At 43.5% G+C, this 27,510-nt stretch overlaps 2 protein-coding genes across 2 annotated transcripts; one reads left to right on the top strand and one right to left on the bottom strand.

The window, feature by feature from the left end:
* slc9a2 (solute carrier family 9 member 2) lies at positions 1-19,126 on the top strand. The gene is made up of 12 exons (XM_076264341.1): positions 1-531; positions 2,931-3,394; positions 11,626-11,876; positions 13,788-14,005; positions 14,100-14,299; positions 14,552-14,641; positions 15,195-15,265; positions 15,836-16,003; positions 16,134-16,236; positions 17,160-17,276; positions 17,627-17,714; positions 18,177-19,126. Exons 1-12 carry the CDS (start codon positions 273-275, stop codon positions 18,626-18,628), a joined length of 2,481 nt encoding a protein of 826 aa, XP_076120456.1. The 5' UTR covers positions 1-272; the 3' UTR covers positions 18,629-19,126.
* slc67a2 (solute carrier family 67 member 2) lies at positions 19,121-27,174 on the bottom strand. The gene is made up of 6 exons (XM_076264342.1): positions 27,064-27,174; positions 25,347-25,434; positions 24,893-24,936; positions 22,020-22,149; positions 21,491-21,700; positions 19,121-21,112 (listed from the first exon to the last, which is right to left on the bottom strand). The coding sequence occupies exons 1-6, from the start codon at positions 27,145-27,147 to the stop codon at positions 20,196-20,198; spliced, it is 1,473 nt and encodes a 490-aa protein (XP_076120457.1). The 5' UTR covers positions 27,148-27,174; the 3' UTR covers positions 19,121-20,195.
* Between the last annotated feature and the right edge of the window lie 336 nt (positions 27,175-27,510).

Raw genomic sequence — 27,510 nt, 5'->3', positions numbered from 1 at the left:
GCGAAACAGGTAGCATCAAAAGTTTGCATACAGCAGAGCCGAGGACTGTATTGCAATTCTGGTTATTTTTGGAAGCTACACTACAGTTGATGTCTAATTTTCTCGTCACACGGAACGCTGGGGAAATACATTTAAGAACATTAAGAACTTTATTTTTTTGACAACGGACGCTGGATATTTCCATATTAGAACATTCACAGTGATAGGAAAGTTATGACGAAGAACATTCTCTCCACAGGTGCCATATAAAACCTGACCTTGCTGCGTTCAGCATGGGAGGCCTTTGGATTTCTCTGCACTTTTTAACGTTCGTAACAGTTACCTCACTGTTGGGTTTTGGGACTAAGGGGGAGATACCACCGAGACCCAGCACTGCTGCTTCTGTTCCCCCCGTCATTCCCAACAATGAAGCCCCCCAAGCTTTCCCTGATGAGAAATCTTATTTACCTGTGTTCTCTATGGATTATCCTCGCATACAGATTCCCTTCGAAATTACTTTGTGGGTGCTGCTGGCGTCTTTTGCCAAAATAGGTAAGCAAACAATATCTATCAAGTTAAGTTATTATTTATCTATTAAGTCACCTATGTGTGTGTATTTTGTCTGTTGCGAGGGCTAGATTTTTTTTGGACAGAAAATTTACTGTTTTATGAAGCTTGGTCGTCCTGGTCAGTGAACATTGATGCTATGTCCTTGACAATATTGTTCTGTGCAGGTGTGTCACAAAGACAAAGGTAGGCTACATGACGTGCGGGTAGTTCATTATCATGAATTGTTTACATAACTGGACAACATATTTTGTTGTATTATACAATATTTGTATTATTATTTTTATAAGTGAAAACTTAAGACCTTCATGTTAATAATAAAAAAAAAAATATTTTTTATTTATATAGCACTTTTCAAGCACAAAGCACAAAGTGCTCTACAGACAAACAAACAAACAAAACAAAGCAAAAAACAAAACAATAGTAATGATAACAACAATAATAATAGTAGTAATAATAATCATAATAAAAATGATAAAATAGTAAACTACCAAACTACAAGCACAAACTTAACTAAATATATATAAAAAAGAAAATAGAAAAGGTATACAGTATAGTACACAAGACAAAATAAACAAACAGAAATGATAATAATGATAATAAATTAGCAGAGACATGAGTGGAATCATTCACTATTTAAGGAAAGCAATTTTATATAAGTGGGTCTTTAGACTAGATTTGAAAACAGCCACAGATGGTGCAGATTTGATGTTATAAGGGAGGCTGTTCCAAAGCTTGGGTGCTCTAACTGCAAATGATCGGTCACCCCTAGTTGACAGTTTACTTTCTGGAACAACTAAAAGTCCCAGGCTGGAGGATCTGAGGGGCCGAGCTGGACAGTAGGGGGTTAATAAATATGTTAAATAGTCAGGTGCCAAACCATGTAATGCTTTATAGGTAATAAGGAGGATTTTAAAATCAATCCTAAAACTCACTGGCAACCAGTGAAGATTGGCCAGAACTGGGGTGATGTGTTCCCTAAATTTAGACTTTGTCAAAAGTCTGGCTGCTGAATTCTGAACAGTTTGTAAACGAGAGATGGAATGACGATTTAAACAGGTGAATAAGGCGTTGCAGTAATCAAGTCTAGATGAGACAAATGCATGTATAATTCTCTCTGTGTCCTTTAAAGAAAGCATTGATCTGATTTTGGAAATGTTTCTCAGTTGATAATAACAGGACTGCACAAGGAGTTTTACATGTTGGTCAAATTTTAAATCTGTATCAAATAAAACCCCTAAGTTTCTAGAAGTAGTCTTGTTATTTGAGGCTAAATTTCCAAGAAAAGTCTTAGCTTGATTATAGACTTTGTCAGGGCCAATGAAAAGAACTTCTGTTTTGTCAGAGTTAAGCTGTAGGAAATTCTGAGACATCCAGTCTTTCACATCAGCTATGCAATCCTGCAGTACAGTTAGCTTGTTAAGCATGTTTGGTTTGACTGAGAGGTACAGCTGTGTGTCATCAGCATAGCAGTGAAATGATATGTTATGGCGGCGAATTATGTGGCCTAGAGGTAAAATATACAGGGAAAACAATATTGGTCCTAAAATTGAACCTTGGGGAACACCGCAAGTAATAGCTGAGGTAGAGGAAGTACAATTACCTATTGAAACAAAACATTTCCTGTTGGACAAATAGGAGATGAACCAGTCCAAAGCAGGACCCGTTATGCCAACCCATTCTCTTAGTCTTCTAATTAAAATAGCATGATCAATGGTATCAAAAGCAGCGGTGAGATCCAGCAACACCAAAACAGAGTGCTCACCAGAATCAGCTGCCATTAGTAGATCATTGGTTACCCTGATAAGAGCAGTTTCAGTGCTATGCATAGGACGAAAACCTGACTGAAATTTCTCCAGGATGCTATTGCCCTTTAACACTTCAGAAAGTTGCATCAAGACCACCTTTTCCAGAATTTTGGAGATAAAGGACAATTTAGAGATTGGACGAAAGTTTTTTAGAATGGAAGGATCAAGGCCAGGTTTTTTTAGGGGCTGGACACTGGCTGTCTTGAAAAGGTCAGGGACACACCCTGAGGAAAGAGAATTATTTAAGATTGATAGCAGACTAGGGCCTATAGCACTAAACACTTTTTTGAGAAGAGTGGCTGGTAAAATGTCTAAAGGACTAGATGAAGGATTCATTGCTGCAACAATGTCAGTGAGAGTCTGTATAGAGATAGGTCTAAAACAGCTCAGGTTATTAGGGCAAGAAGGGGGGCATGGAACATTAGCAAGAGACATCGGAGATGGGATATTTGACCTAATATTAGCAATCTTATCAATAATAATAATCTTATCAATAAAGTTAAGTGAACTTGAGGCCCAAACTGTTTTCAGTGTCGTCCACAAAATCACAAGTTACAATTGTTCTGTATTATCAAGGTTTCCACGTTTATCACAAAATCACCATCTGGGTGCCAGAGTCCTGCCTGCTCATCGCGGTGGGCCTCATTGTGGGGGCCATCATGCACTCTGTGCACGAGGAGCCGCCAGCCGTGCTCACCAGCAACGTCTTCTTCCTCTACATGTTGCCCCCCATTGTGCTGGACTCGGGCTACTTCATGCCAACGCGGCCCTTCTTCGAGAACGTGGGCACGGTGCTGTGGTTCGCCGTCGTGGGCACCCTGTGGAACTCCATCGGCATTGGCATCTCGCTCTTCTCCATCTGCCAGATCCAGGCCTTCGGCGTGCAGGACATCAACCTGCAGGAGAACCTGCTCTTTGCCTCCATCATCTCGGCCGTGGACCCGGTGGCCGTGCTCACTGTGTTCGAGGACGTCAGCGTGAACGAGCAGCTCTACATTGTGGTGTTTGGAGAGTGTCTGTTCAATGACGCCGTCACTGTGGTGAGTAAGAGAACTCCAGACGAAAAAAAAGGCAGCTTCATGTGTTGTGATTGCTGAGGTCTTCTTTGTGTGTGGTCATTTTTCATCGTCTTTATGAGTATTTGGTGAAACTTCAAGGAACTGATGTGGTGCCACGCTGAATCAGTGGATGACCCTGAGAGGAGTATAAGGCTGAAGAGATGTCAGGACTGAAGGAGTGGAAAGGGAAACGTTTAGTAGATAGTAGATAGGCTCTGACTATTCGAACATCAGTGGTTTCTCTGAATGGGAACTTCAAGGTTTTGGAAATTGTTGGTGAAGCAGGTTATGGAAAGCTGAAACTGATCCCTGAAGAAGACCTGACCACATACTGGCGGTCGCACTTCATGTGTGTGTTTGATATTTCCAAAGCACAGTGGCTCTCAAAGATGACTGCATGAGTCTGCCTGGTCGTTTCAGTGTTTTTTTTTTAAGTTTTTCTTTTTGTTGTTGACTAGCCTGAAAGAACAAATCAGCCAGAGAGCAAATAACAAGTCCAAAAGTAGACAAACAGAGAGGTAAATGGGACAGAAAGGCAGAGGCTTGCGGCTACATGTTTTCAGGTCTGTTTATCTTGTATGCCAAACACGGTTTGTTGTCTCAATATGACTGAGATACAGTGTAATGTCCGTCAGTGTATTTGTCTATGACATTAGCGTGGCACCTGGGATTATTAACAGCATTAACCGCAATCTGTTCTCAATGGTAAAATTCCACTTAGGTGCCGGGCAAGAGTATGGTATTGTATGAGAGATAGTCAGATAATAGCAATCATGTCAAATCAATTTCACAGGCTTTCTCAGTATTTTCAAGGGCTATAATCAATCTTTGTCTACAGAAACATGATGAAGGTTGTTCGGTGAGAGGAATTCAGAGACCTGTTTGGAGACTGCTTGTTCGATACCTTTGGATAGGAAAGGTAGGAGTAAAGCAGGACGGTAGTTCTCAACTTGAGCAGGGTTAAGAGAAGTTTTCTTAAGTAATGGTGTTACCCGGGCCATTTTGAATGCTGTTGGAAATGTGCCAGAGGTTAACGAAGCATTGATCACGTGTGTTAGCTGGTGTGATAGTTGGGTTGATGGACTGAAGTAGGCTCATAGGTATGGGTACAATGAGCATGTGGTTGGACGGCTGCCCGTCAGGTGTCTCTCTCTCGGAGAGACTTAACATGATGGTTAAGATTGAAATCCATTTCTGTTGAATTTGCTTGCTCATATTAAAGCAGTGGCCTCATTCTTTTTTTTCCTGGTATGTATGTTTTCTCTGTTGGAGAAACTCCTCATATTGTTCTGTGTTGTTCACTTCACGCTCAAGTTTCAGTCATCGCCGTGGAATGCCTCAATAGGTATACAAACATCCTGGACTTTTAAGCTTGAGAGACGTCTGCAGACCACTCCAGACTCCGCTGTGTCTGTGGTGGGTAGTGTGTGGGTGGATCATGTGTGGTGCTTCTGTGGTGAAAAATAATGATGTTGGTCTGTGTACATATTTAAATGCCCAGTATTTCAGTTCTGTTTCTGTACTACTGTAGTACTGTCTGTTTAATTTGCCCAGTTCAGTTCTGGTTCTGTACTACTGTAGTACTGTCTGTTTAATTTGCCCAGTTCAGTTCTGGTTCTGTACTACTGTAGTACTGTCTGTTTAAATGCCCAGTATTTCAGTTCTGTTTCTGTACTACTGTAGTACTGTCTGTTTAATTTGCCCAGTTCAGTTCTGTTTCTGTACTACTGTAGTACTGTCTGTTTAATTTGCCCAGTTCAGTTCTGTTTCTGTACTACTGTAGTACTGTCTGTCTGTTTAATTTGCTTTTTTCAATTTCAGGTGTCTTCTTAAAGGAATAGGTGATGGCTAAAACCATTTGTGTCTTGGCCATGAAACCACAGGCTTTTCAGATGTTTGCAAGTGATCAATTGAAGTCTTTTCCCTTAAAATAACTCCCTAACACTCACAGAAATGTATTATCGGTAACCTCAGGAGATTAATCCCCCCCCCAGATCCAATGAAAATATATTGAAGACTGATGCCATTAAAGGAAATGTTGTATCTTTATGTGTCAATTGCAGTTGTCCAATATGGCTGGGTGATTGCTAGTGCAGCCTCAGCATTGTTAGGTTCTCTTTGCTTGACCAATGAATCAAGCTCAGATAGTGCCTAATCTGCAGCTCTACTTGGGTGAAACCCTTTTGTTTTGTACACAGTAGTTGAGAACAAGGGCAAACATCGGGCCGTGTACACCAGCAGGCGTGGCTGTCGCCGGGGAGCCAAGAGTTTCTGTGGGACAAAAGGGACAGAGGAGGACTAGAGTTGTGTTGGGGGAGAGTATAAACACTGCCACAGGGGACTAGAGCTGTGTTGGGGGAGAGTATAAACACTGCCACAGGGGACAAATAACAGCCTCTGTCAAGTCCTAACTTGACATAACTGGATCAGTTAAACTTAATTCACTTTGATTAGTTGAAATCAAGCAAAGAGTACAGAAGAATTCAGAATATGATCTACCCTGTAATTTAATGGCGTTCCTGTGAAGTATTTCTCAATGGGACAATGTTAAATTAAACACATGCACTTTGACAAAGTACAATAAACAATTAACATTTAAATGACTTTATTTAGTAAAACACATTTTGTTTTTAACAGGGAAGAAGAGATTAGGAAGTAAAACACATTTCCACTAATTCAGTATGATTGACAATAAATAGGGATATAAAATAAATCTAGGTTATTATTGTCTGGTTACATTGCTAATCGGATCATAAATGGCCACAGCAATTAAGATGAATGACCAAAGAATTTGTTGCTATTTGTTGGCATAGAACCAATCATGAGTGCGAAGTGGGGTGGGTATGGGACGCCAGATACCACTGTTAAGTGGTACAGTAGCCCTCTGGAGGCTAATTCAATAAAACACCCATGAAGGAAGGTGCCTGCTTGATAACCCCAGTGAATTGCTCTTGAAGGCGGTTCTGTTGTAATGTTTTCCCCCCACAAAAGTTGATTTGTCAGTGATTTTGTTTTGACAGTAAATAGGCTTGGTTGATGATAGGCTGCTGTGTGAAATCCCCTACCTATAGCACTAGGACAATAGACAATAGCCAATACATAAAAGACAATAGCCATACATAAAAATAAAGAAAACAACAACTGGGGCATGTGTTGGTGTGTAAGGCCATTAGTGACCTATGAACATTAGCAGCCTAAGACTAAAGGCCCATTCACACCAAGAACGATAACGACGATAGCTATAAATAAATATCGTTCTCGTTAATATGAATGACGACGTTCACACATAAACTATAACGATAACGAAATGAAGAACGATATCGTTGGGGATCATTTTCAGAGCGATTTTCAGAACGATCAGAACCCATTGAATTTTAACCGTCACATTCATTAACACAAGGAGAGACTTTGTTTATCGTTGTTCAGTGTGAACGCTTTTATCGTTATGGTTATAGTTATCATTAACGTTCTTGGTGTGAATAGTAGTTGGGTCATCTATAGCAGTTCCGTGACCGTGGAGAGCGAAGGTTCGTTTCTCACTAGATTTGTCATCTATAAAGGTTAAAGAAAAAAAATAGCCGGGGTGCCCCACACAAAAATGTGGGGACATTTTGTGAGAGCCCTATATCCAAAATGTCCAAAATATCCAATTTTTGGCTCTTTAAATGTCAATTTTTCAAAATTTTCATAAAGCTGTAATATTAGGCTCAAATGGAAGATCTGCTCAAACTAATTATTTATTTGAATGAACTAAAAAGATTCTCCATCTGAATCTGTTGAATCTCCACACTGACTCATTACACATTACATTACATTACATTTGGCAGACGTTTTTTTAGCCAAAGCGACTTACAACATGGTAAACAGTTTAAAGCTTTAGAACAATTCTTTCAACAATACTAGAACAATTTAAAACAATGTAAAAAAAGGTAGAGCACAATAAGAGTGAGTGCTGTTTTTATACAGTCATGTGTCAGTTGTAGTCCGGTGGTAAGTGCTAGAATTAGCTAGTTGTAAGTAGTGTTACGAGAGCAGATATTCTCTGAAGAGCTGGGTCTTCAGGAGTTTTTTGAAGATGGAGAGGGATGTCCCTGCTCTAGTAGGAACTGGTAGTGCGTTCCACCAACAAGGAACAACAAATGAAAAAAGTTTGGATTGACCTGAGCGTACCGGTGGCAGAGCTAGACGTCGTAAGTCTGAGGAGCGCAGCGGTATGAGGGCATTCAAGTAGGTGGGAGCAGAACCAGAGACTACTTTGTAGGCAAGCATTAGAGACTTGAATTTGATGTGGGCGGCCATAGGTAGCCAGTGTAGCTGGATGAGCAGCGGGGTAACGTGCCCTTTTGGGTTGTTTGTAGACCCGGCGCACTGTCGCGTTCTGGTCTGGATCATCTGAAGGGGTTTCACTGTGCAGGCTGGGAGACCTGTCAGGAAGGCATTACAGTAGTCGAGTCGTGAGATGACTATAGCCTGTACCAGGAGCTGGGTAGCATCTTGAGTCAAGTAAGTCTTGATTTTCCATATGTTGTAGAGTGCGAAACGGCTAGTTGGTTGTCGAGAACGACTCCTACATTTCTTGCAGCCCTGTAGGTATAACAGACAGGGAGTCAATTTTTATGTTGATGCCATGATGTATAGTAGGTTTAGCTGGGAGGACCAGCAGTTTGGTTTTTGAGAGGTTTAGCTGGAGGTGGTTTGCCTTCATCCATGTAGATATGTCTGAGAGGCAATCCAAGATCCATGCCGAGACCAAGGGGTCATACGGTGGAAAGGACATATAGAGCTGTGTGTCGTCTGCATAGCAGTGATATGGGAAGCCATGCGAACAGATAATCTGTCTCAAAGAGGTGGTGTAGATAGCAAAGAGAAGAGGGCCCAGCACTGAGCCCTGGGGGACCCCTGTGGTGAGATAGTGAGGTGCGGACAGCTGTCCAAGCCATGATACGTTAAACGAGCATTCTTTGAGGTAGGATTTAAACCAGGAGAGAGCAAAACTGGAGTTTCCCATGTTTAAGAGTATAGAGAGAAGGATGCGGTGATTAACAGTGTCAAAGGCAGCCAATAAGTCAAGTAGAATGAGTTCTGATGACCGAGCGGTCGCCTGGGTTCCTTTAAGTCTTCTATTACAGACAGCAGAGCCGTTTCGGTTGAGTGGCCCCTCTTGAACCCAGATTGATTTAGATCCAGAAGGTTGTTCGGTGAGAGGAATTCAGAGACCTGTTTGGAGACTGCTTGTTCGATACCTTTGGATAGGAAAGGTAGGAGTAAAGCAGGACGGTAGTTCTCAACTTGAGCAGGGTTAAGAGAAGTTTTCTTAAGTAATGGTGTTACCCGGGCCATTTTGAATGCTGTTGGAAATGTGCCAGAGGTTAACGAAGCATTGATCACGTGTGTTAGCTGGTGTGATAGTTGGGTTGATGGACTGAAGTAGGCTCATAGGTAGGGGTACAATGAGCATGTGGTTGGACGGCTGCCCGTCAGGTGTCTATCTCTCTCTCGGAGAGACTCCTCTCATCATCACTGCTACTCTCATCTGAGCAGTCATGAGGTGTGACTCAAAGAGTCATCATCAGGTGGGAGACGGATTGTACTCATATTCTTCAGTTTGTGCCATTTGGAAACTCTGGTCTGGCCTGCTGAATAAGTGTACAATCCATGTCCCACCTGATGATGACTCTTTGAATCTTCATATGGAAAGGACAAACTACCTTCATATTTCCAGCTCCATTACAACCTGCAAAAGCATCTTGACAATGGAAAGTGTCGACCTGTGCGTCACACCCCCTTGCCCCAGCAGCTCACACCTCATGAAAGCTCAGATGAGAGTAGCAGTGATGATGAGAGGGGTCAATGTGGAGATTCAACAGATTCAGATGGAGAGTGTTTTTAGTTAATTCAATAAATAAATCATAATAAATAAATAATAAAAAAATAACAGACATCTGATGACATACAGTATGTGTATGTTGTAATTTTACTGCCCATAACTGAACTCAGTGTGAGCAGAGCTTCCATTTTTCCATTTGAGCCTAATATTACAGCTCTATGACTATTTTGAAACATCAACATTTAAAGAGCCAAAAATTGGCGGCCATCTTGAATTTGAAGGTCAGAAATAGGTCAAATCAATAAATCTACATCATTTATGAATTTCTTGACCCAAATAGTCTCAAAAACCATGTGTAATGCAGCATTGTGGGCAAAACCATTAAAAAGTTCATATCCAGCTTGGCTTACGGCAGCCATATTGGATATAGGGCTCTCACAAAATGTCCCCACATTTTTGAGGGGCACCCCGGCTAATTTTTTTCTTTAACCTTTATAGATGACAAATCTAGTGAGAAACGAACCTTCGCTCTCCACGGTCACGGAACTGCTATAGATGACCCAACTATAGGCCTTAACATCTGCTTTTGCTGATAAAAACGGTAGCCTGCACTTCTCATAAACACTGGGAAAAACGAATAAATAGCTTAATAAATAACACATAGGCCTACTGCTCTATTCCCCGTAGCCGTAAGGCCCCATGGTCAGCTCTGTATGTTCAGTGCGTTCTGAAGAGAATAAACATTCAGGCACACCGGGTATAAACCCGTCTGCTGCAGACGTTGTGTGATCTATAATGGTAAGTTAAGGTGAGTGCTATGCTAGCACAGTCCCTAGCATTATTCGTAAATGAGTGAGTAATATGGCAGCATACTCGCTAGCTCATTTGTAAATTTAGTAACACGGTAACATATTTGCAGGCCTTTCTGTAGCTTAGAAAAGTTACCTGTGTAATCTCCTGGCAGCATATACTCTGCCTCAGTTGGCATTGCCCAACAATTTCCACAGGCACACTGCCTTGCGCGCGATTTGATTCACGCTGCTAAGGCAGCCTGGAGACCATGGAGCAAATTTTCGTCTGAGATAGGGAACCAATCACAGAACAGGGGGAAAGCAAGACGATGATGAGCTATGCACAGACGCATTTGATAGACATCCGTGGCACCCAAATAAACGGATCTGGGCATTTTTTTCAAATTGACCTCTCCAGAATAAGTCCCGCCTCCGTAACTTCCATATCCATCCAACTTCCGGGCATGGATTGTCTATGAGAAATAACATGGCGTTTCGAAATATCATACCGGTAAAACATCTGTAGGTAGCGAAGTTGAAAAAGCTGGTGGGCAGATTGGCCTACACACTTCTGCCATATAGTTTCCACTGGATTTTTTGATTGTCGGTGCCGTTTAAGTAGTATACTATAGACTATACTACTTAAACGGCACCGAAAATCAAAAAATCCAGTGGAAACTAGATCGCAGAAGTGTGTAGGCCAATCTGCCCAGCAGCTTTTTCTACTTTGTCACCTACAGAGTTTGACAGGTACGATCTTTCAAAACGCCATGTTATTTCCCATAGACAATCCACGCCCGGAAGTTGGATGGATACGGAAGTTAGGAGGCGGGATATATTCTGGAGAGGTCTATAGAGAAAATGAACATTTGGTTCCCAGACCATGTCTCATTGAGAAGTGGTGGCGCTAGCCAGGCTACAAGCACACCTATATAATAATTAAAATAATAATAATAAAAGCTAATCAAGTGCTGTGAATCTAGTGAAGTTTCAAATACAAGCAAATGTTAAATATTGTAAAAAGACTGGCTTTGTCACGAAAAATTACATTATGTTTACTTCGTAACAGGCTGAACAGGGTAAAGGCTAATAGCCAAGACTAATTTGGCACGTAGGAGAGATAGCAAATACATTGATTTAAAAAGTTAACAGACCATTTAGAAACTACTTGCAGCATTCGTGAAGGTGTTTCTGCAGGTGGCTCCTCTTCATCTTGATCTGGGTCGAAAATGTTGGGCTAGAGTGCGCCTCTGTATTCTGTCATTTTCACCCAAGCAGTGGAGATTTTCACGTGAAGAAAACGAACAGCGTAAACATCTGACGGGTGGGCGTGGCCAGCAGTAGCTTATTTGCATAAAAGTGACAAAGTCCTTAAACGGCCCATTCTGAAAGGGACTGAAGCGGGCAAGAATAGAGGCTGCAGAGATCTCTTTATGTGAGATTGATTTTGTGCAAAAAACTTTATGAACATGTTTTGTATAGCCCATAGACCTATTCTAAAAAGAGGTATAATATGTCTCCTTTAACTTCTCCGCAGTGTATATTTAAAAAAAAAACTGCTGAACCATGTGTGTCTGTTTGCTCGTTTGTGTCAGGTGCTGTATAACCTCTTCAACCATGTGGCTGAGTTGCCAGTGGTGGATGCCCCTGATGTGTTTCTTTGCCTGGCGCGGTTCTTTGTGGTGGGCCTGGGAGGAGTGCTGTTCGGTTTCCTGTTTGGCGTGGTGGCCGCCTTCACCACGCGTTTCACGGGGAGGGTGGGCGAGATCGAGCCCCTCTTCATCTTCATGTACAGCTACTTGGCCTACCTGGTGGCCGAGTTGTTCTCCATCTCCAGCATCATGGCGTGAGTAGTGGTCAAGTGATGTTTGGCAACAGACACAGACACAGAAACAGACACAGACAAACTAGCCATGATGTTTCACTACCGGTTAAAAGTTTGTAAACACATTGGTTTATGTAGTATGTTTGTAATGTTTATGTGATGCTTGGACTGTATGAATGAACTGTATTCTGTGTGTTTGAATTTCCTTTCCTCCATACACTCATACACACATTTACATACACCTTAAGACACATGCCTACAATGGCACCAGGGACGGATCATGGCTTGTGCCAAGTGTGCACGTGCACAGGGGCCCTCAGCCAATGGGGGCCCTCGGATTTAAAAAAAAATTGCCATGAATTTAGGCTTGATTATGCCCGGTGCTTCTGTCTGTTAATTTGCAGCACAACTGAATGGTGTTATGGAACCGCGGACCGAAAGAAAAATAAACTAAATGTTTTCCTGATCAATAAATACTTCTTAATTCATAAAATATAGAGGCATAACATTAGGTGGAAGTGGTAGGCTATGAGTGCTCATTCAATGTGTATGCGTGTTTGCGAAAGTGAAACTGACCCACTCGTCGGTAGGTGAATGAAGTGGATTCCTGCAATGTTCATGAAAACAGCATAGCGATTGGATAGCCTAATAAATCGCGACTTGTTGTAGGCCTAACAGTAGCTTATATCGTAGCAAATAGCCCATGGCGATGCCGATGACAGATAGGCCTACACTTATTTCACTCGTCTCGCTGGAGTGAGCGCATAATGTGGGCTGTTGCGCAAAGAAATTAATTAGGGAGATGATCTGCATCTCCATTTACCAAACGCTATAGTTTTGCTAACATCTCCACTGTTAACGTGAAATATGTCTCCATGCAAGGTAGTGTCAAGCAGCAGTGAAGTGAAAACCTTATCATGCAGGTAGCCAATGTTCACGTCACCTGAGTCAGACAGAAAACGGGCCCTGCTTGCTCTGTTAAAGTTTGTATGCCCCTTCCAAACTGCGTTAAAAGGGTATATTTAACAGCCAGAATTTCGAAATTTCAGAAACGTTTTCTGAGACACCCCCGAAGCCCCCGTAATATGATCAGCACCACCTCTCACAAAATACTATCAACGTCCCTGCTACCGGTCCGTCAGATATGACAACTGTGTCCGGTCCGTTTAGTGAAAAATGTTGCTGTAGACTGTTTGGACAGCAAAGGGAGATTACAGCCTAATAATAAAAACAGCTGCTGGAATTAATTTCTGTGTGGGCCTGAGTTATAATATATGACATAATGTACTACATTTTCATTGTGTGCACCAGCCTGCACAGCGACAGCAAAGAGAGAAGCGCTGGCGCGCGTCGCGGTCAGGGGGAGGGGGGGGCTTTTTTGGTGGCCCATATTTGTTTAATCCGTCCCTGGTTGGCACACACTACCAAGCTCAAATACTTCAAGGACCACAATGGAAATAAGCCTTGTGGCTTTATTGTGTTTATCCTTTTGACTGATAATGTACAAAGACATTTTTTTACTGCAACCAAGGATACAAGATGACCTCAAGAAACAGAGATCTATGTGAGTTTTTCCTTAAGGTGGTTGAGAGAATGCAGTCATCATAGCAAAAGTTGGCTGCTCTGAAAGCCTAAAATAAAACATTTTGCCTTGTTTACCAAATAACCTCACATGTATTGATTCATACTTTTGAGTTGATCTACAATGTAAAAATAGAAAACCCCTTAGAAAAGCAGATGTTTCCAAACTTCTGACCGGTATAGTGTACTGTCCAAACGCTAGCCAGTAGGGTAAAAAAGTCCTAGCATTAACTGCCTGCCTCCTAAATGTAGCGTTGCAGCATTGCAGAGTTTTACATCATATCCCAAACCCTGTAAACCATTTTGATTCACAACCTTATACATGTCTTTTTGGTTCTTGTGGGTCCACAGTATAGTGACCTGTGCTCTGACAATGAAATACTACGTGGAGGAAAATGTGTCCCAGCGTTCCTGTACCACAATTCGCCATGTCATCAAGATGGTGGGCACTGTGTCGGAGACTTTGATTTTCTTCTTCTTGGGCGTTGTCACCATAACAACGGAGCATGAATGGAACTGGGGCTACATCTTATTCACCCTCCTCTTTGCTGTTGTCTGGCGAGGCCTAGGTAAGGTGTGTGTGTTTGTGCGTGTGTGTGTCTGTGTGTGTGGGTGTGCCTTTGAACTTGATATCACATTTTGTGTTGTTGGTTTTTCCCTCAGGCATTTTGGTCTTGACTCAGATTATTAACCCTTTCCGCACCATCCCTTTCAACCTAAAAGACCAGTTTGGTCTGGCCTACGGTGGCCTGAGAGGAGCAATTTCCTTTGCCTTGGTTTTCACCCTTCCAGAAACCGTTGTCCGCAAGAAACTTTTCATCACAGCCACTATTACCATCATCATTTTCACAGTTTTCATTCAGGCATGTACACATATTTTCAAAGTGTCAAAGTAAAGTGTAAGATTTTCCCGTTTACCTTCAGAATAGATAGTTGTAAATACATTGTGATGTTTTAGAGCAGTGATAAGAATGTATTTGTAAAAACAGGACATGCAACACTCTCTCTGTACTGTAATACTATTTTGTGTGCTAAAAAAAATCTCTGAAGAATGTTGACATAACATTTGTGAAAATCACTCATGTCAAGTGCCTTAATCTGCTGGATCCAAACAGGGGATCAGTATACGACCTCTCATTGAACTGATGAACGTGCGTAAAACCAACCGTAACCTGGACACCATTAATGTGGAAGTCCACACAAGGGTAAGCTCCCTCACACAAACATGTCATGTCAGACGTAGGTCTTACCATACTCTGTCATTTGGAAGTATCAGGTTCAGTGGGGATTCATGCATTTAATACCTCTTTGCTAAGTGCAGTTTCAACAATGTGAGTGTAGGGGCAGTTTCTGAATTTTGTTTCTTCTAGAGACTTAAGTCATTGATGCAAGACTTCTTTAAAGTTTAAACTATTTAGTAATGTTAAAAAGGACATTACAGATATTCTGTAGCAACTTAAAGATACAGAAATATAAAATTCTGTCTAGTCACAGTCAAAGACTCTACTTCTAATGCATCACTGTCAGTTCTTACCGCTCTAAGGGACGTCAGGCAGCTGCCTGTAATAAGCAATAACAAATATGCAAATTTAAACATTGCAATTTTACAAACACACAACAATCATTATTTATATATAGACATTACAAACTAAATAATTTTACATTCATTTACATTGTGGCTCTAGCAATGAGAATTTTTACAATGTCAAATGAAATCTCCTGACCCCTAGTGTCTTTTGCTATCCTACGTCTCCTCAGCTTATGGAGCATACCATTGCTGGCATAGAGGACCTGTGTGGACAGTGGAGCCACCACTACTGGAAAGACAAGTAAGAGCAATGTCTCCACACGGCTTTCCTGACTCATTGTTTTGGAGAGCTCTGCAGAGGCCCTGTCTTCAGGTGTCAGCTTTCAGCGAGGTTTAGTTAGAGAGTGAGGTGAAAATGAGGTGGTGTGGGGGAATGTGGTGTCATATGTTTACTTTATTGACTTCCTCCTTGTATGGCCTGCTTCTCCATGCCGCCTCTCCATCTCCCTCCCCACCGTTGTGTGAGAACTGGCAGAACTGGTTAGGTTTGTCTGGACACTTCCCTGATTATGCTCTCCCCGTGCCGGGGGCCATGTGTGGTGGCTGTGTTACAGAAGACCTATGTATCATAGTATTATCAGGAAACATACATGTATAAAGACAGGGCTCGCAGCAGCAGTGCTGCAGCAGTGAGGTTCCTGGTGTGAATTCAAACACGCAACCATGATGCAGTAGTGATGGAGCAGAGACAGAACACACATACTGTAATGGACCATGCAGTAAGCTATCTGTACTCGCAAGGTTTTGTCCATTTTAGAATTTCTTTTTCTGTCCCTTTCACTGTACTTAAACATTGACTCTACCCCTCTAGGTTCATTAAATTTAATAACCGCGTTATCCGAAAGATCCTGATCCGGGACAACCGAGCTGAGTCCAGTATTGTAGCACTGTATAAGAAGCTGGAGCTTCAGAATGCCATGGAAATCCTGGATTCAGTCACTCCCGATTTCAGCGATATACCATCAGATGCATTGCTACCGTATGTAGTCCCGTTCACACTTTCAAGTGTGCTGAAATCTTTAATTGCTGTGTTTTTCATGCACTTAAGGACATGGAAAATGCCTCTCCTGTGATGTTTGTTTTAAATATTTGTCTTCTGTTTCACCCAGTGACACAAAGCCTAGCAGCAACTCCAAGAAGAAGTTCCTGGCTTCCGATCTCCGAAACATGCATGACATTCTCTCCAAGAACATGTACAAGATCAGACAGAAGGTGAGGCAGCAATCCAGTGCGTTCCCTTAAGCCAAATATTGTAAACCATTTTAACTGTTAAATAGCCCTTCACTCAGATGACACATCTCAGTGTTTCATTGGTGTTCATATCAGCGAGTATCAGTATCAGCCATGCCCTGCTCTCTCTCTCTGGTTTCTCTGCCACTGTTTTGAGAAGCACAAAAGCAGGGCTCCTTGAGCACCCTGGCTCCAGTAGTTTTCCACTAATTATCTAATCTGCTGGAACGCTGTACCCAAGACCAGGCGTAAGCCTGTTCACCATCCACTCCTTAGCACATGACACTGCAGAACACAGGCATGGGGGCAGGTGTAAGGTGTGTGTGTCTGTGGGCATGTGTGTGTGTGTATGTGTGTGTATGTGTGGCTTTGCGTTCTGACATTTGCAACAGAAGCCAGGTGAAAAATCCCTGTGACCTATATCATGGTGCCATGCTCCACTTCCTGTAGCTGTCGGCGGGGCTGATTGATGACCAGTGAGTTAGCTGGACTGGGTCTGTGAGCTGTAAGTCCTCCTAATAGACTCCCGTGTTTGTTCTCTTGGGAGTTTACGATGTGTGAAGAGCCTGGCAGGTCGTACGAGGTGAGACCTTAGACGTGGGAGAGACACAGGAGACGTGGCCCAGATAGCTGAACTGGGATTGTCTAATCTGTCATAACCACAGTTGGGCTTCTGTGGATGCCTGGACGCATTTGAGTGGCTTGGAGAAATGTATTGGAGAAATTAGTGGTCAAATGAAATGGCCACGCCCTAGCAATGAGTGGTCATGAACAAGCCCATGTAAAACTGGAACAAATTCTTAGTCCTGAAATGGAGAATGATAAGAGTAGAATATTCTCCAATAGAAATGGAGAATAGAGGTGCACATGTCACATATCTGTTCTGTATTTTTGGTGTTTTTTAGACTGTTGCATATACCAGCAAGTACTCCATGCCCAATGACTCCAAATCCAAGGAGATACTAATCAGACGGCATGCCAGCATCCGGCGAAGTCTTCGTCCTGGGAGCCTCCAAGGCCCGGTAAGCTTGGAGAATCTGGGAGCATTTCTGAGGGCTTTTTAAATGCAAAACAACTTGCACTAACTTGGTTTGCATAGGCAAAACAACAGTGCATATTAGGGCCTGAGACTGATGGTAACACCAGAACACATTCATATATTTAGTGTAGTTAAGTATTGAAAAGAAAAGTAGCCATCAATCAGCTAGACCTCAGTCCTTTATGGTATGGATGGTAAGTTGAGGCAAATAATTTGGTGTTCAAACTGTTTTGGTTTATCTTTAGGAGGAAGTTTGCTCCTTTACTTTGGTCTACCATATCCCTCCATCTCTCATCATCTTTTCTCCTCTCATTCTTACTCCCCTTTTCTCAGGATGTAGCGAGATCACACAAGTATCTTTCCCTCCCAGCTGGGCAGAATCTGGATTCTAGATTCCCTCCAAAGAGAATGAGTCATGTTGGTAGGTGCTCTTTGTGTTGGATCAGTTTTCTATTGCCATCTAGTGGTCAACTTAGGTAACACTACACAATTGGACAGCCTGAAACCCCATGGTATAAGTATATAAGTATATTCTCTTTTGATCCCGTAAGGGAAATTTGGTCTCTGCATTTATCCCAATCTGTGAATTAGTGAAACACACACAGCACACAGTGTACACACAGTGAGGTGAAGCACACACTAATCCCGGCACAGTGAGCTGCCTGCATCAACAGCGGCGCTCGGGGAGCAGTGAGGAGTTAGGTGCCTTGCTCAAGGGCACTTCAGCCGTGCCTACTGGTCGGGGTTCGAACCGGCAACCCTCCGGTTACAGGTCCGAAGTGCTAACCAGTAGGCCACGGCTGCCCCATGTGCCCTGGTGAGTGTGTGAGGGCGTGCGCATGTTAAGGGGAGCATATTTACCAGCGACCTCTTGCTTTCTCAGGTGATGGTGACACCATGTCAGAGATTGGATACCCAGCAGTCAGGGCCCGGTTCGGCCGGCCACAGCGGTCCTCTTCCAGCGGCGGGATGCCCCTGCACAGGCTGGACACCCTGAAGGAGGCCCCCTCGTCAGTCAGCGTGGTGGACGAGCAGCAACCGCTCAGGGACAGCCATAACCGTGGCAACGCCCGCAGAGCTCCTCAGCTGAGCCCCACGGCGCCAGGCCCTCGTCTGCCTCTTCCCCACCGGCGGAACGGCTCTTCCGGCGACTACGATGGCAAGGCCAGAGGCGCCGTCGAGGAGGAGGAGGAGGAGCGGCAGCCACTGTCTTCCCCTCCAGCCTGGGCCCTTGAGGCCCAGGGGCAGCATGAAGAGCAGGAGCAGGAGCCTGGCAGGGGTCGGCCGCCACAGCTCAGGCCTCAGTGGAAGCCACGACGGCAGCAGAGGCCCTGAGAGAAGCCCACAGGCCCTGGGACAAACAGCAGGACTGCACAAGGGGTCATGAGAGCGTCCACTATGTGAAATGGGCTGCTTGCCCCAAAGGAACCTTCACCAGTTGCGTTATTTATGTTTTCTCGCCAAATGGAGTACCCCTACATACCTTATGGCTGTTCCCGTTTTGTATCTCAGTACTTCCACATTTCTTCCAATTTTAGTAATTTTCTTCTTTTTAAGAAAAACTTTACTTTTTTACTTTAATTGACTTTTTATGGTAGAATGTTCGCTTTGATTGAAGCTCTCTGCATAGACACTGTTGTAATATAGTAAATTGTCGAAGACTGATTTTAGATGTATCTGTCTTTAATACAGGCAAACCTGATGTTCCAGGCATCTCTATGGAAATAGAATAGTCTGCTTGATGTTGAGGGCAGGTTATTAGTGTTGAGTAGGGTGTATGGAGTCAATATTTTAATGTGGTGTAATAAAATGTAAATAATGCAGGACTTTAAATCTGTGCAACAGTATGCATTTATTGGCCACTTATGTTTGATCACCAAGATAAGTCACACGAGTGAAATACATAAGTATTATAGATCCATTGTGGGGATGCACAAAAGCAAGAATTAAGGCGCGCGTGTTGTACCTGTATTTATCACGTCACTATCAGACCACCATCTTGCCCATCGGGTCAATGACACTTTGCAGAGACTTGAGAGTCGTGTTTGAAACTTTTAATTTTTCCATCGTCAAACTGGAATAATTTATAACGGCGCACTAGGATTTTCAATTATTTCTATTTTTCATTAGGTTCTCATTACTTTACTCATATGCATAAACCAAACGTAATAAATAGACTTTGATACTGATAAATAACTATCAAGTCAATAGATAGTTGAGAGTTTCTATGTCTGAAATGATTATACAGAACTACAAGTAATGCAAACGTCCATTACAAAACCAGTGCCATCTTGCTTAAAATTGCTATAGATCAATCCCATAAAATTCCTGAAACTCAAGGATTTTTCTGGAATAATGTAGTGGATTTTAGAGAAAGGGCAACACAGGCTTTAATGTGGCCTGCAACCTGTAAACTTAAAAAAAATAAAAAGTGGTCAAAACATGGAATGGAATTCATAAGAATGTGTTTGTGTTTTTTTCTTAATGCCGCCCCATTCGAGGGAGATGTCCTCTTCCTTAAACCTGCTTGTAAGACCGTGTGCCGTGGCGTCTCTAGTCTGGGTGGTTGATGTCTCCTGTTTGCTAGTGCTGCTGCAGGCTCTCGCTGCCCGTGGTAAGAAGAGGAGCAGGCAGCCATGGCTTTTTTTCAGCACAATGATGTCATCACTCTGAGACGAAAAGCCATAGACAGGCAGCGCGAGCCCCTTGTCGAAGCTGACCCTGCGATTCTTGTCCAACATTAACACTTAACACTTAAGTCCAACTCCTGACAGTGCTGCTGCTGCTGCCGCTGCTGACAGAATGGACTCTTCTCTCCGAGATGGGCTTCGTATCCACGGCGTAACACCTGTAAGGCACACACACACACACACACACACCCTGGCGCACCACTCGCGTCGGCTCAGTTCTTGTTCTTGGTCCTTTCCTTGTGGGCGGCCGAGTCCCACTTGGGGATGCGCGCCATCAGGAGGCCCACGGCTGCCATGGCCAGCACCACGCCCAGGCTGGGCGGCCCGCACGGGCTCAGCTCCTGCGCCAGGCCCGACAGCAGCGGCGCCAGCACGCGCCCCACCGCCGTCACCGACTGCCCAGCGCCGATGAGCGTCCCGCTGGCCCGGGGACCTCCCGCTCCACGCCGCAGCTCCAGGTCGGTGATGCACGTGCGGCCGATGGTGGTGGAGATGGCGAAGAAGGTGGAGGTGAGCAGCACCTGCCAGACGCTGGGCGCCGCAGCGTACAGGAAGATGAGCGAGCCGGTCAGCACGGTGGAGTGCAGCAGCAGCGCCGACATGTCCTGGCCGTAGAGCTGCGTGACCGGCCCCACCAGGCAGCCGGCCAGCGCGCCCAGCATGCTGCTGTAGCTGATCAGGTAGCCCGTCACCTTGGGCTTCAGCTGGAAGCGCTCCTCCATGGCCAGCGAGAAGTTGCTGTAGTACAGCATGATGGCCACGGCCATCAGCAGACGCACCAGGAACACGTCCCACATGTCGGACGAGGCCACGTGGCGGATGCGCGCCACCATGGACGAGAGCTGCCGCCACGCCGGCTGCAGCAGGGACACCTCGGCCCAGCGCCACCTTCGGCCGCGGTGGGCCGCTGGGCAGGAGGAGGAGGAGGCTGTGGAGGCCGGGTGGGAGTGGTGGTCGTGGTTGTTGTGGTGGTGGTGGGGGTGACAGAGGTGGTTGTTGCTGTCGGAACAGTTGTGCTGGCTGTGCTTCACGCCGTCGTAGGCCCGGCTGGAGCTGCTGGGGCTGCTGTTGGCGTTGGTGTCGGTGCGATGGCTTGGCACCCCGCTCCACGGCAACATCCACACCAGGCCTAAGGAGAGGAAGAATTCATCATTGAGCAGACTCATCAATGTGTGCGCTTATGTTTTGGTCCATGGTGTTAAATTAGCAAATTGATTTTGCTTATCCGTTCAATTAGCTGCAGTTAAACTTAAAAGACTTTACACTTCACCTATCATTCCAATTAGGGCCCTTATGTTTGTGCTTGCCTTAAAAACCTTTGACTGTGCATCACTTCCTGTTCCTTGGACCAATAGTGTTGCAGAACATAGATTTTTTAACTAGATTTGAAAACCTAGAGCATAAAATGACTAACAGTCATCTATCCTATTCACCACTTACTGTATCATGGCATTTGTCTCCCATTTCGAGGCGTACTCCATCCTCTCCCTTTCCCTGTAACACTCACCGGCGTTGAGGAGGAAGATGGCGGCGCAGACGAAGGAGGAGGTGTAGAAGCCGCCCTCATGCTCGGTGAGGTAGCCGCCCACCACCGGGCCCAGGATGAAGCCCACGCTGGAGGCCGCGTTGAAGTGGCCCATGACCAGCGGCCGCTCCGTCTCGGACACCAGGTCAGACAGCAGCGCCCGGCAGATGGACAGTGAGTGTTTGAAGAGCCCTAGGAGACACACACACACACACACACCAAATAGCATCAGTAATAGCAACACATTTCTGGTTCAAATGTTCAAGAAATCAAGAAAATGCATATATTTAATCTAAAATAAGACATACTTAACTTGTACCAAACTATGTTTGCGATCATTAACTCATTTTCTATAATCATCCACTGGGTGACGAACACACATTGAAAGCACTCTTCATAAGAGGTGTTGTGGTGTTGACTGAGTGAGCAGTGAGTTTAGTCCAAATAAGGCAATGGCACTAATTCTGACCCAGAGACAGCCTGCTGCCTGATGGCTGTACATGTTACCTACCCACAGGGATGCGGGCCAGCACAAACAGGAAGATGCTGCTAGACATGCCCAGCAGTGCGTAGCCCAGGGCGCTCAGCAGCAGGCAGGTGAGCAGAGAGTGGCGCCGGCCTACAACATCACTCCAGCTGCCCTGCCGACCACAGCAACACAGCACGCCGTTAAACAGGAGAGAGACTACAACACGTATAGCTAATACACACGCATAATGTATATTAGCTATAAGATACTATAGTGTATACTAGCTGTAAGAAACTATACATGTATAGTATAAGAGACTATTCATGTATAGTTTATACTGTCTGTAAGATTATAGTGTCTAACTGCAAGAGGCCATACATGTATACTGTGTATACCATCTAGTACTGGAGACTATACATGTAAAGTTTATACTAGCTGTAAGAGACTAATTATAATAATAATAATAATAATAATAATAATAATAATAATAATAATAAGCTTTATTTGTATAGCACCTTTCATACACAGAATACAGCTCAAAGTGTTTTACATTTGGAGCATTTAGCACAATAATAGAGAGAAAAGAAACAAACAAAGCAGTAAATAAAACATCAGAGATTTAGAATTAAATAAAAATGACATTTTAAAAGTGATAGATACAACAACACATACAATACAATTAATGCAGTGAAAATAGGAATACCCTGTAAATAGCAGTACAATGTAAAATAATGTGAAGATAGGCTACAAGATAAAATAAAAATAGGTTACAAGGAATAGTGAAAATAGGTTACAAGATAAAAGTGAGTTAACTACAACCTCTCATATACAGGTATGTTTTCAGATCATTTTTAAAAATGTTTAATTTGCCTGTTTGATGTACAGAGGCAGGGTGTTCCATAGCTTTGGTGCATAATGGATAAAAACAGCTTCTCCGCTTTGCTTGTGGAGCACTTTGGGCACAATTAAAAGATTAGCATTGGAAGATCTAAGGTTCCTTTGAGGTTGAGAAGATATTAAAAGATCAGAGATATATGAAGGTGCTATGCCATTTAGAGCTTTGTAAATCAATAACAGAACCTTGTGTGGAGGCTATCCTATAAGCCTCGCATGGATGGCATGGTGTTCTCAACGCGTAGCAGAAAGAATCCTAGGTCCAGGCATTGGCTCTCTTTGGGTGGTGTTCCCGTTTATTATGAATGTATCAAAAATGTATTACATAAAATGGTACTTTGCCCAGTGCTGATTAAAAAAGTGCTGTTGTGCTAAAATAAATTGCTGTGGCTTGCTGTCGGTGGAGTGGGTGCTCACGGCTACGGTAAGAACCGTGTGTTCCCCGCCATCCACACCTTTGCCTAATTGATTGCCACACCTGTAAATATACCTAATTTCCAGTGACGTGCCACACCCAGTGTAATACTCCCCCAAGTGGCTAAAATAAGTAATAACTAAATTAACCTAACTAAAAGGTGGATATAAATGGCTCCTACACCTTGACTACACGCATAGTGTATACTAGATTATACATGTATAGTGTACATACATGAACCCACTGACCTATTATATGACTAAGTTTTGACTTCCTTGGGAATGTGCACTTAATGTACCTACTTATGCACTTAAATTGGATCTATATCATTATAAAATTCTACCTCAGTACAGGTCAGATGACCTGTAATGCAGTTTAATGAAGCAGCATAAGTCTTTTTGACAAAATTAGTCTCAGCTTCTTTAGTTGCAATTAAAGGGAATGTCCCATTATAAACAAACACAAGATGTGAGAATGTATCCTCATTGCCATGGCGGAGAGAGAATGCATGGTTAATTTGGGGAAGCAAACCAGACACAGAACCGAGAGCATAATTGTTTAACAACTGCTAATTCAGAGGTATTTAGAAGATGATCAATACAAATAGAGTGTGTTGTTGAGGTCTGACCTGGACTAGGCACCTTCCCTAATGGGACAGTGCTGCCAAAGTTGACTGAGTGGATTATCACTGAGGGTCTCAAGCTAGAGCTGGCCTTCAACCTGCCTCAGGCGCCTGCATCTAGTGTCTTTAGTTAAAAGGCGGATTAATAATCCAGCATATTATCAGGCATGAAATGAGGAATTCCGCAGTTTTGTCTTGGCGAAAGGCGTCTGTGCTTCGTCTCTCATTATGTGGAGGTATGAATGGCACACACACACACACACACACACACACACACACACACACACACACACAAAAATATTCAAACACACTCCCTCTATCCCTTTTCCTCTCTTTATCACCCACACACACACACACACACATACACACGCGACATTATGGCATAATGAAATCAGGACCAATTGAATTTGCTATGTTCTCCCTACAGCCCGCGGGGAAATCATAGAGACCTGGCTGTTCTGTCTCCGTGCTAGGCAACAGCGGAGGACAAACGAGTCATTCTCCTTTTAATTTGCCTTGTGACCCCGACGATCTAAACCAATTTTGGGGTGGGGAGGCTGGGCAGGATAGAAGCTCTCTCCACCCTGTGAGCCACTCCCCTTAGAGGAAGCTAGGCCAAAAACATACAGTGAAGCTGCTCTTTCTTTGTGGAGAAATGTAATCTGCAGTATGCAGCCTGTCCTCAGAATTTGATTGAGGTATACACGATCAGAGCCATACTTGTTTACATCACCGTCAAGACTTTGGAGCCAGCGACAAAACATAGTGGCCCGAGAGCCCTTATGATCGGACTGGATGTCTACATGTTTGTTTGTGCACGGGTGTGTGACTTGACTGTAAGAGTAGAGGATGCCAAACCAACCCAGGTTTCCAGATAAACTACACCTGGCCTACATTCCCAGCTCAATAGCCTCTATGGTAATGTGATCATAACATTACCTATACAGGCATGCCCATTGCAATTATGCAGTGAGAAACACTTACCACTACTGTGCTGGAGAATAGCTGCAATACTCCATACGTGGACCCTGTGGTGGGGGATGAAGAGGAGAGAGAGGTGGGTAATGTGGTTATATAAGCAACTGTACACACCACGCAGACGTCATTCCAAATATTAAATATGATTAGCCGCACACGATATGCACCCCGGCAGACTTCACTGGAAACCTTGTGATGACAGTGAGCAAGGGAAGCTTAACTAAATCAAAAGATGTTTTCTGGACAGAGAGTGATATTTGATTCTGAACAAGGTGCTGTCAATTTACAATTTACAAAACACTCCCTTGATGGACACAGTGGGTGAATGTGTTTGATGCGGAGCTGGCCAGTGCTAGCTGAGAAAACATGAAATAGTAGGCCTGCTGTCCAGAGGTGAGGGCTTTTAATACTGTAGGTTGCTGATTTCTTTAGCCTCCGTAGGCAGGTTGATAACACATACCTACGATTCCGGCGACAGTGGGACTGGCTCCCAGGTACTTTACATGATGACTCAGGAGAGGGATGATCATGCTGACCCCAAACAGGTCCTGTGGAGACAGCCAATCAGGGGTGAGAAAGAGAAATGTACTAAGGGCGGTGATGTTGAGATGCTCAAGGTTTGACTCTGATTGTTTCAAAGTTGGAAAATGTTAAAAAACCTGCATTGATGGGGTACATTATGGGATACACAGAGTGAATGTGTGTTTTTATATACACAATAAAAATGAAATTCTGTGAATAAAAATGAACAAAACCTAAATTTTCAAATCGACTGTCTGTCATTTATATGAGCCACGTGTACTGTTGGGATGGAGTAGTAAAGCACATAATTGCAATGGGTAACAGGAAGTCATTGTACAGTAGGAGACACCAATGTGGACCAGTGAATGAGAAGTTAAGTTCTCATTAATGAATGAATGAAGCAATGTGGACCAGTGAATGGGAAGTTAAGTTCTCATTAATGAATGAATGAATGAAGCAAAAAAGGTCAATGTCTGTTACCCCTCCGAGGCACAATGGTCTTAGAAATGTATAGATAATCTGCACATTCAATCTATTTCTGTATTTTAGATGTTTCTGCCAACCAGAGTGACACAACAAATGAAATGGGACAAACTAATAAGGCAAAGATAGGAGGTTGTAGGCTGAATGTCATAGCTGGTTGTCTCTCCCTGCTCTGAAAGAGGTGACAGGTATAGGGGACAATAGTGACGCGGGCAGGGGGAGGGTGTCTAGCATCACACAGCAAAGGCTTCAGCCTTTACAACCTCAGAAGCTGTTTAGCAGCATTTTTCAGACCATCTCTGCAGTCTACCCAGCCAGGGACTTGATTAAAGTCACACTGTAGCTCTACCCGTGTCACGGCACTTTCTATTAAACTAACAGTTTAATGCTGGGCATAGCTACTCTAGAATTTGCACAGGGAACAAAGACATTGGGTTGATGTGGTTGTGTGGGTGTGTGTCAGTGTTGGTGAGAATCAAGGCTTTCAGATGGTGTTTCAGATGGTTTCAGGGGGTTTCCCTCAAATATGCTGCTAAGGCAAATAGGAACAGTGGAAACCTGGAAGGAAAACCTGTGACAGCAAATATATTTATCTACACCCCTATCTTTTTATCTATAGGCTACTAGTGTAGATACTGTGACATTACGCTATAACAACAGCAAACAGTTTAATAATGGACTTCTAAACACAAAGCAAGTATATTCTGTGGCAATGAAATACACATTACTGTATACTCCACCCTTTTGCCAACATGTTTGCCTAAAGCCAAATTGACTTGTATTATAATATGTGTGTGTGTGTGTGTGTGTGTGTGTGTATGTTACTCAATACACATGCGTTACGTTACGAGGCACATCAACACACTTTTAATGTGAAATCAACCTTAAGGACCACTCTAGCTGAAGGAGATTGTACTTCAATAAGTCTAGGCTACGCGACAGTGATATGAGAGTCACTAACAGCTGACACTTATTGATTTGTCCAGGGTCCAGCTCGACTGACTGCGCGTTTATCTTGACAGACTTTTAACCGGCTAGGTGACATCACTAAATAAGACTACTGCGCAAAACCTGTAATCTCCATCACCTGCCGCAAGAAGCAAACAAAACTTATGACAGGACTAGACTGAATGACAGACAAACAACACAACACGCATACAAATGTCACTCACCATAAATCCAACCACATAAATGCATTGTATAATCCGTGTAGGGCTCTTTGGTTTCTGAAAAATGCTACATTTTGAGTTATTCATTCTCCCGCACTGACAGTACAATATGCAGTCAATGCGGAAGCGTACATTACAATAATGTAGTGGCTGTATTGCAAAATACCATCGTCAGTTCTGGCCTCCTGTAAGCTTGTAGTATCTTAGGGGGCGCTGGTGATTATGGTTGTAATTGATGTTACGTATTTCAATTCAGTTTATTTTTAGACACGAAATTACAGGTAAAAAGTACATGTATATTTTTACTGTTTTATTTGTGATATCTCACAATGGGTTTTATTTGGCATACAAACTCCTGCAGCATCCTCATACCTTTCAAAATCCCACCAGATGGTATCATCCACAATGTGCGTCACAGCGTCGCAAATGACAACAAAGCGCCACATTTGA

Source organism: Alosa pseudoharengus, unplaced genomic scaffold, assembly GCF_046254945.1.
Source record: "Alosa pseudoharengus isolate Yale_2024_CS ecotype anadromous, Long Island Sound unplaced genomic scaffold, YU_APseudo_1.1 YU_APseudo_1.1_scf_3, whole genome shotgun sequence".
Lineage (NCBI taxonomy): Eukaryota > Metazoa > Chordata > Actinopteri > Clupeiformes > Clupeidae > Alosa > Alosa pseudoharengus.
Note: the sequence above shows the minus strand (reverse complement) of the source record. Positions and strands in the feature narration are given on the sequence as shown.

Bases quoted from the DNA above. Each gene is read 5' to 3' on its own strand.
- slc9a2 (XM_076264341.1), top strand. From the start codon at position 273: ATGGGAGGCCTTTGGATTTCTCTGCACTTTTTAACGTTCGTAACAGTT. The intron at 16,237-17,159 runs GTGAGGCAGCAA...GGTGTTTTTTAG, and splicing joins TGTACAAGATCAGACAGAAG to ACTGTTGCATATACCAGCAA. The intron at 17,277-17,626 runs GTAAGCTTGGAG...CCCTTTTCTCAG, and splicing joins CTGGGAGCCTCCAAGGCCCG to GATGTAGCGAGATCACACAA.
- slc67a2 (XM_076264342.1), bottom strand. From the start codon at position 27,147: ATGAATAACTCAAAATGTAGCATTTTTCAGAAACCAAAGAGCCCTACA. The intron at 25,435-27,063 runs GTGAGTGACATT...CTGTCTCCACAG, and splicing joins TTTATGTGGTTGGATTTATG to GACCTGTTTGGGGTCAGCAT. The intron at 21,113-21,490 runs GTGAGTGTTACA...TCCTCTCCTTAG, and splicing joins CATCTTCCTCCTCAACGCCG to GCCTGGTGTGGATGTTGCCG.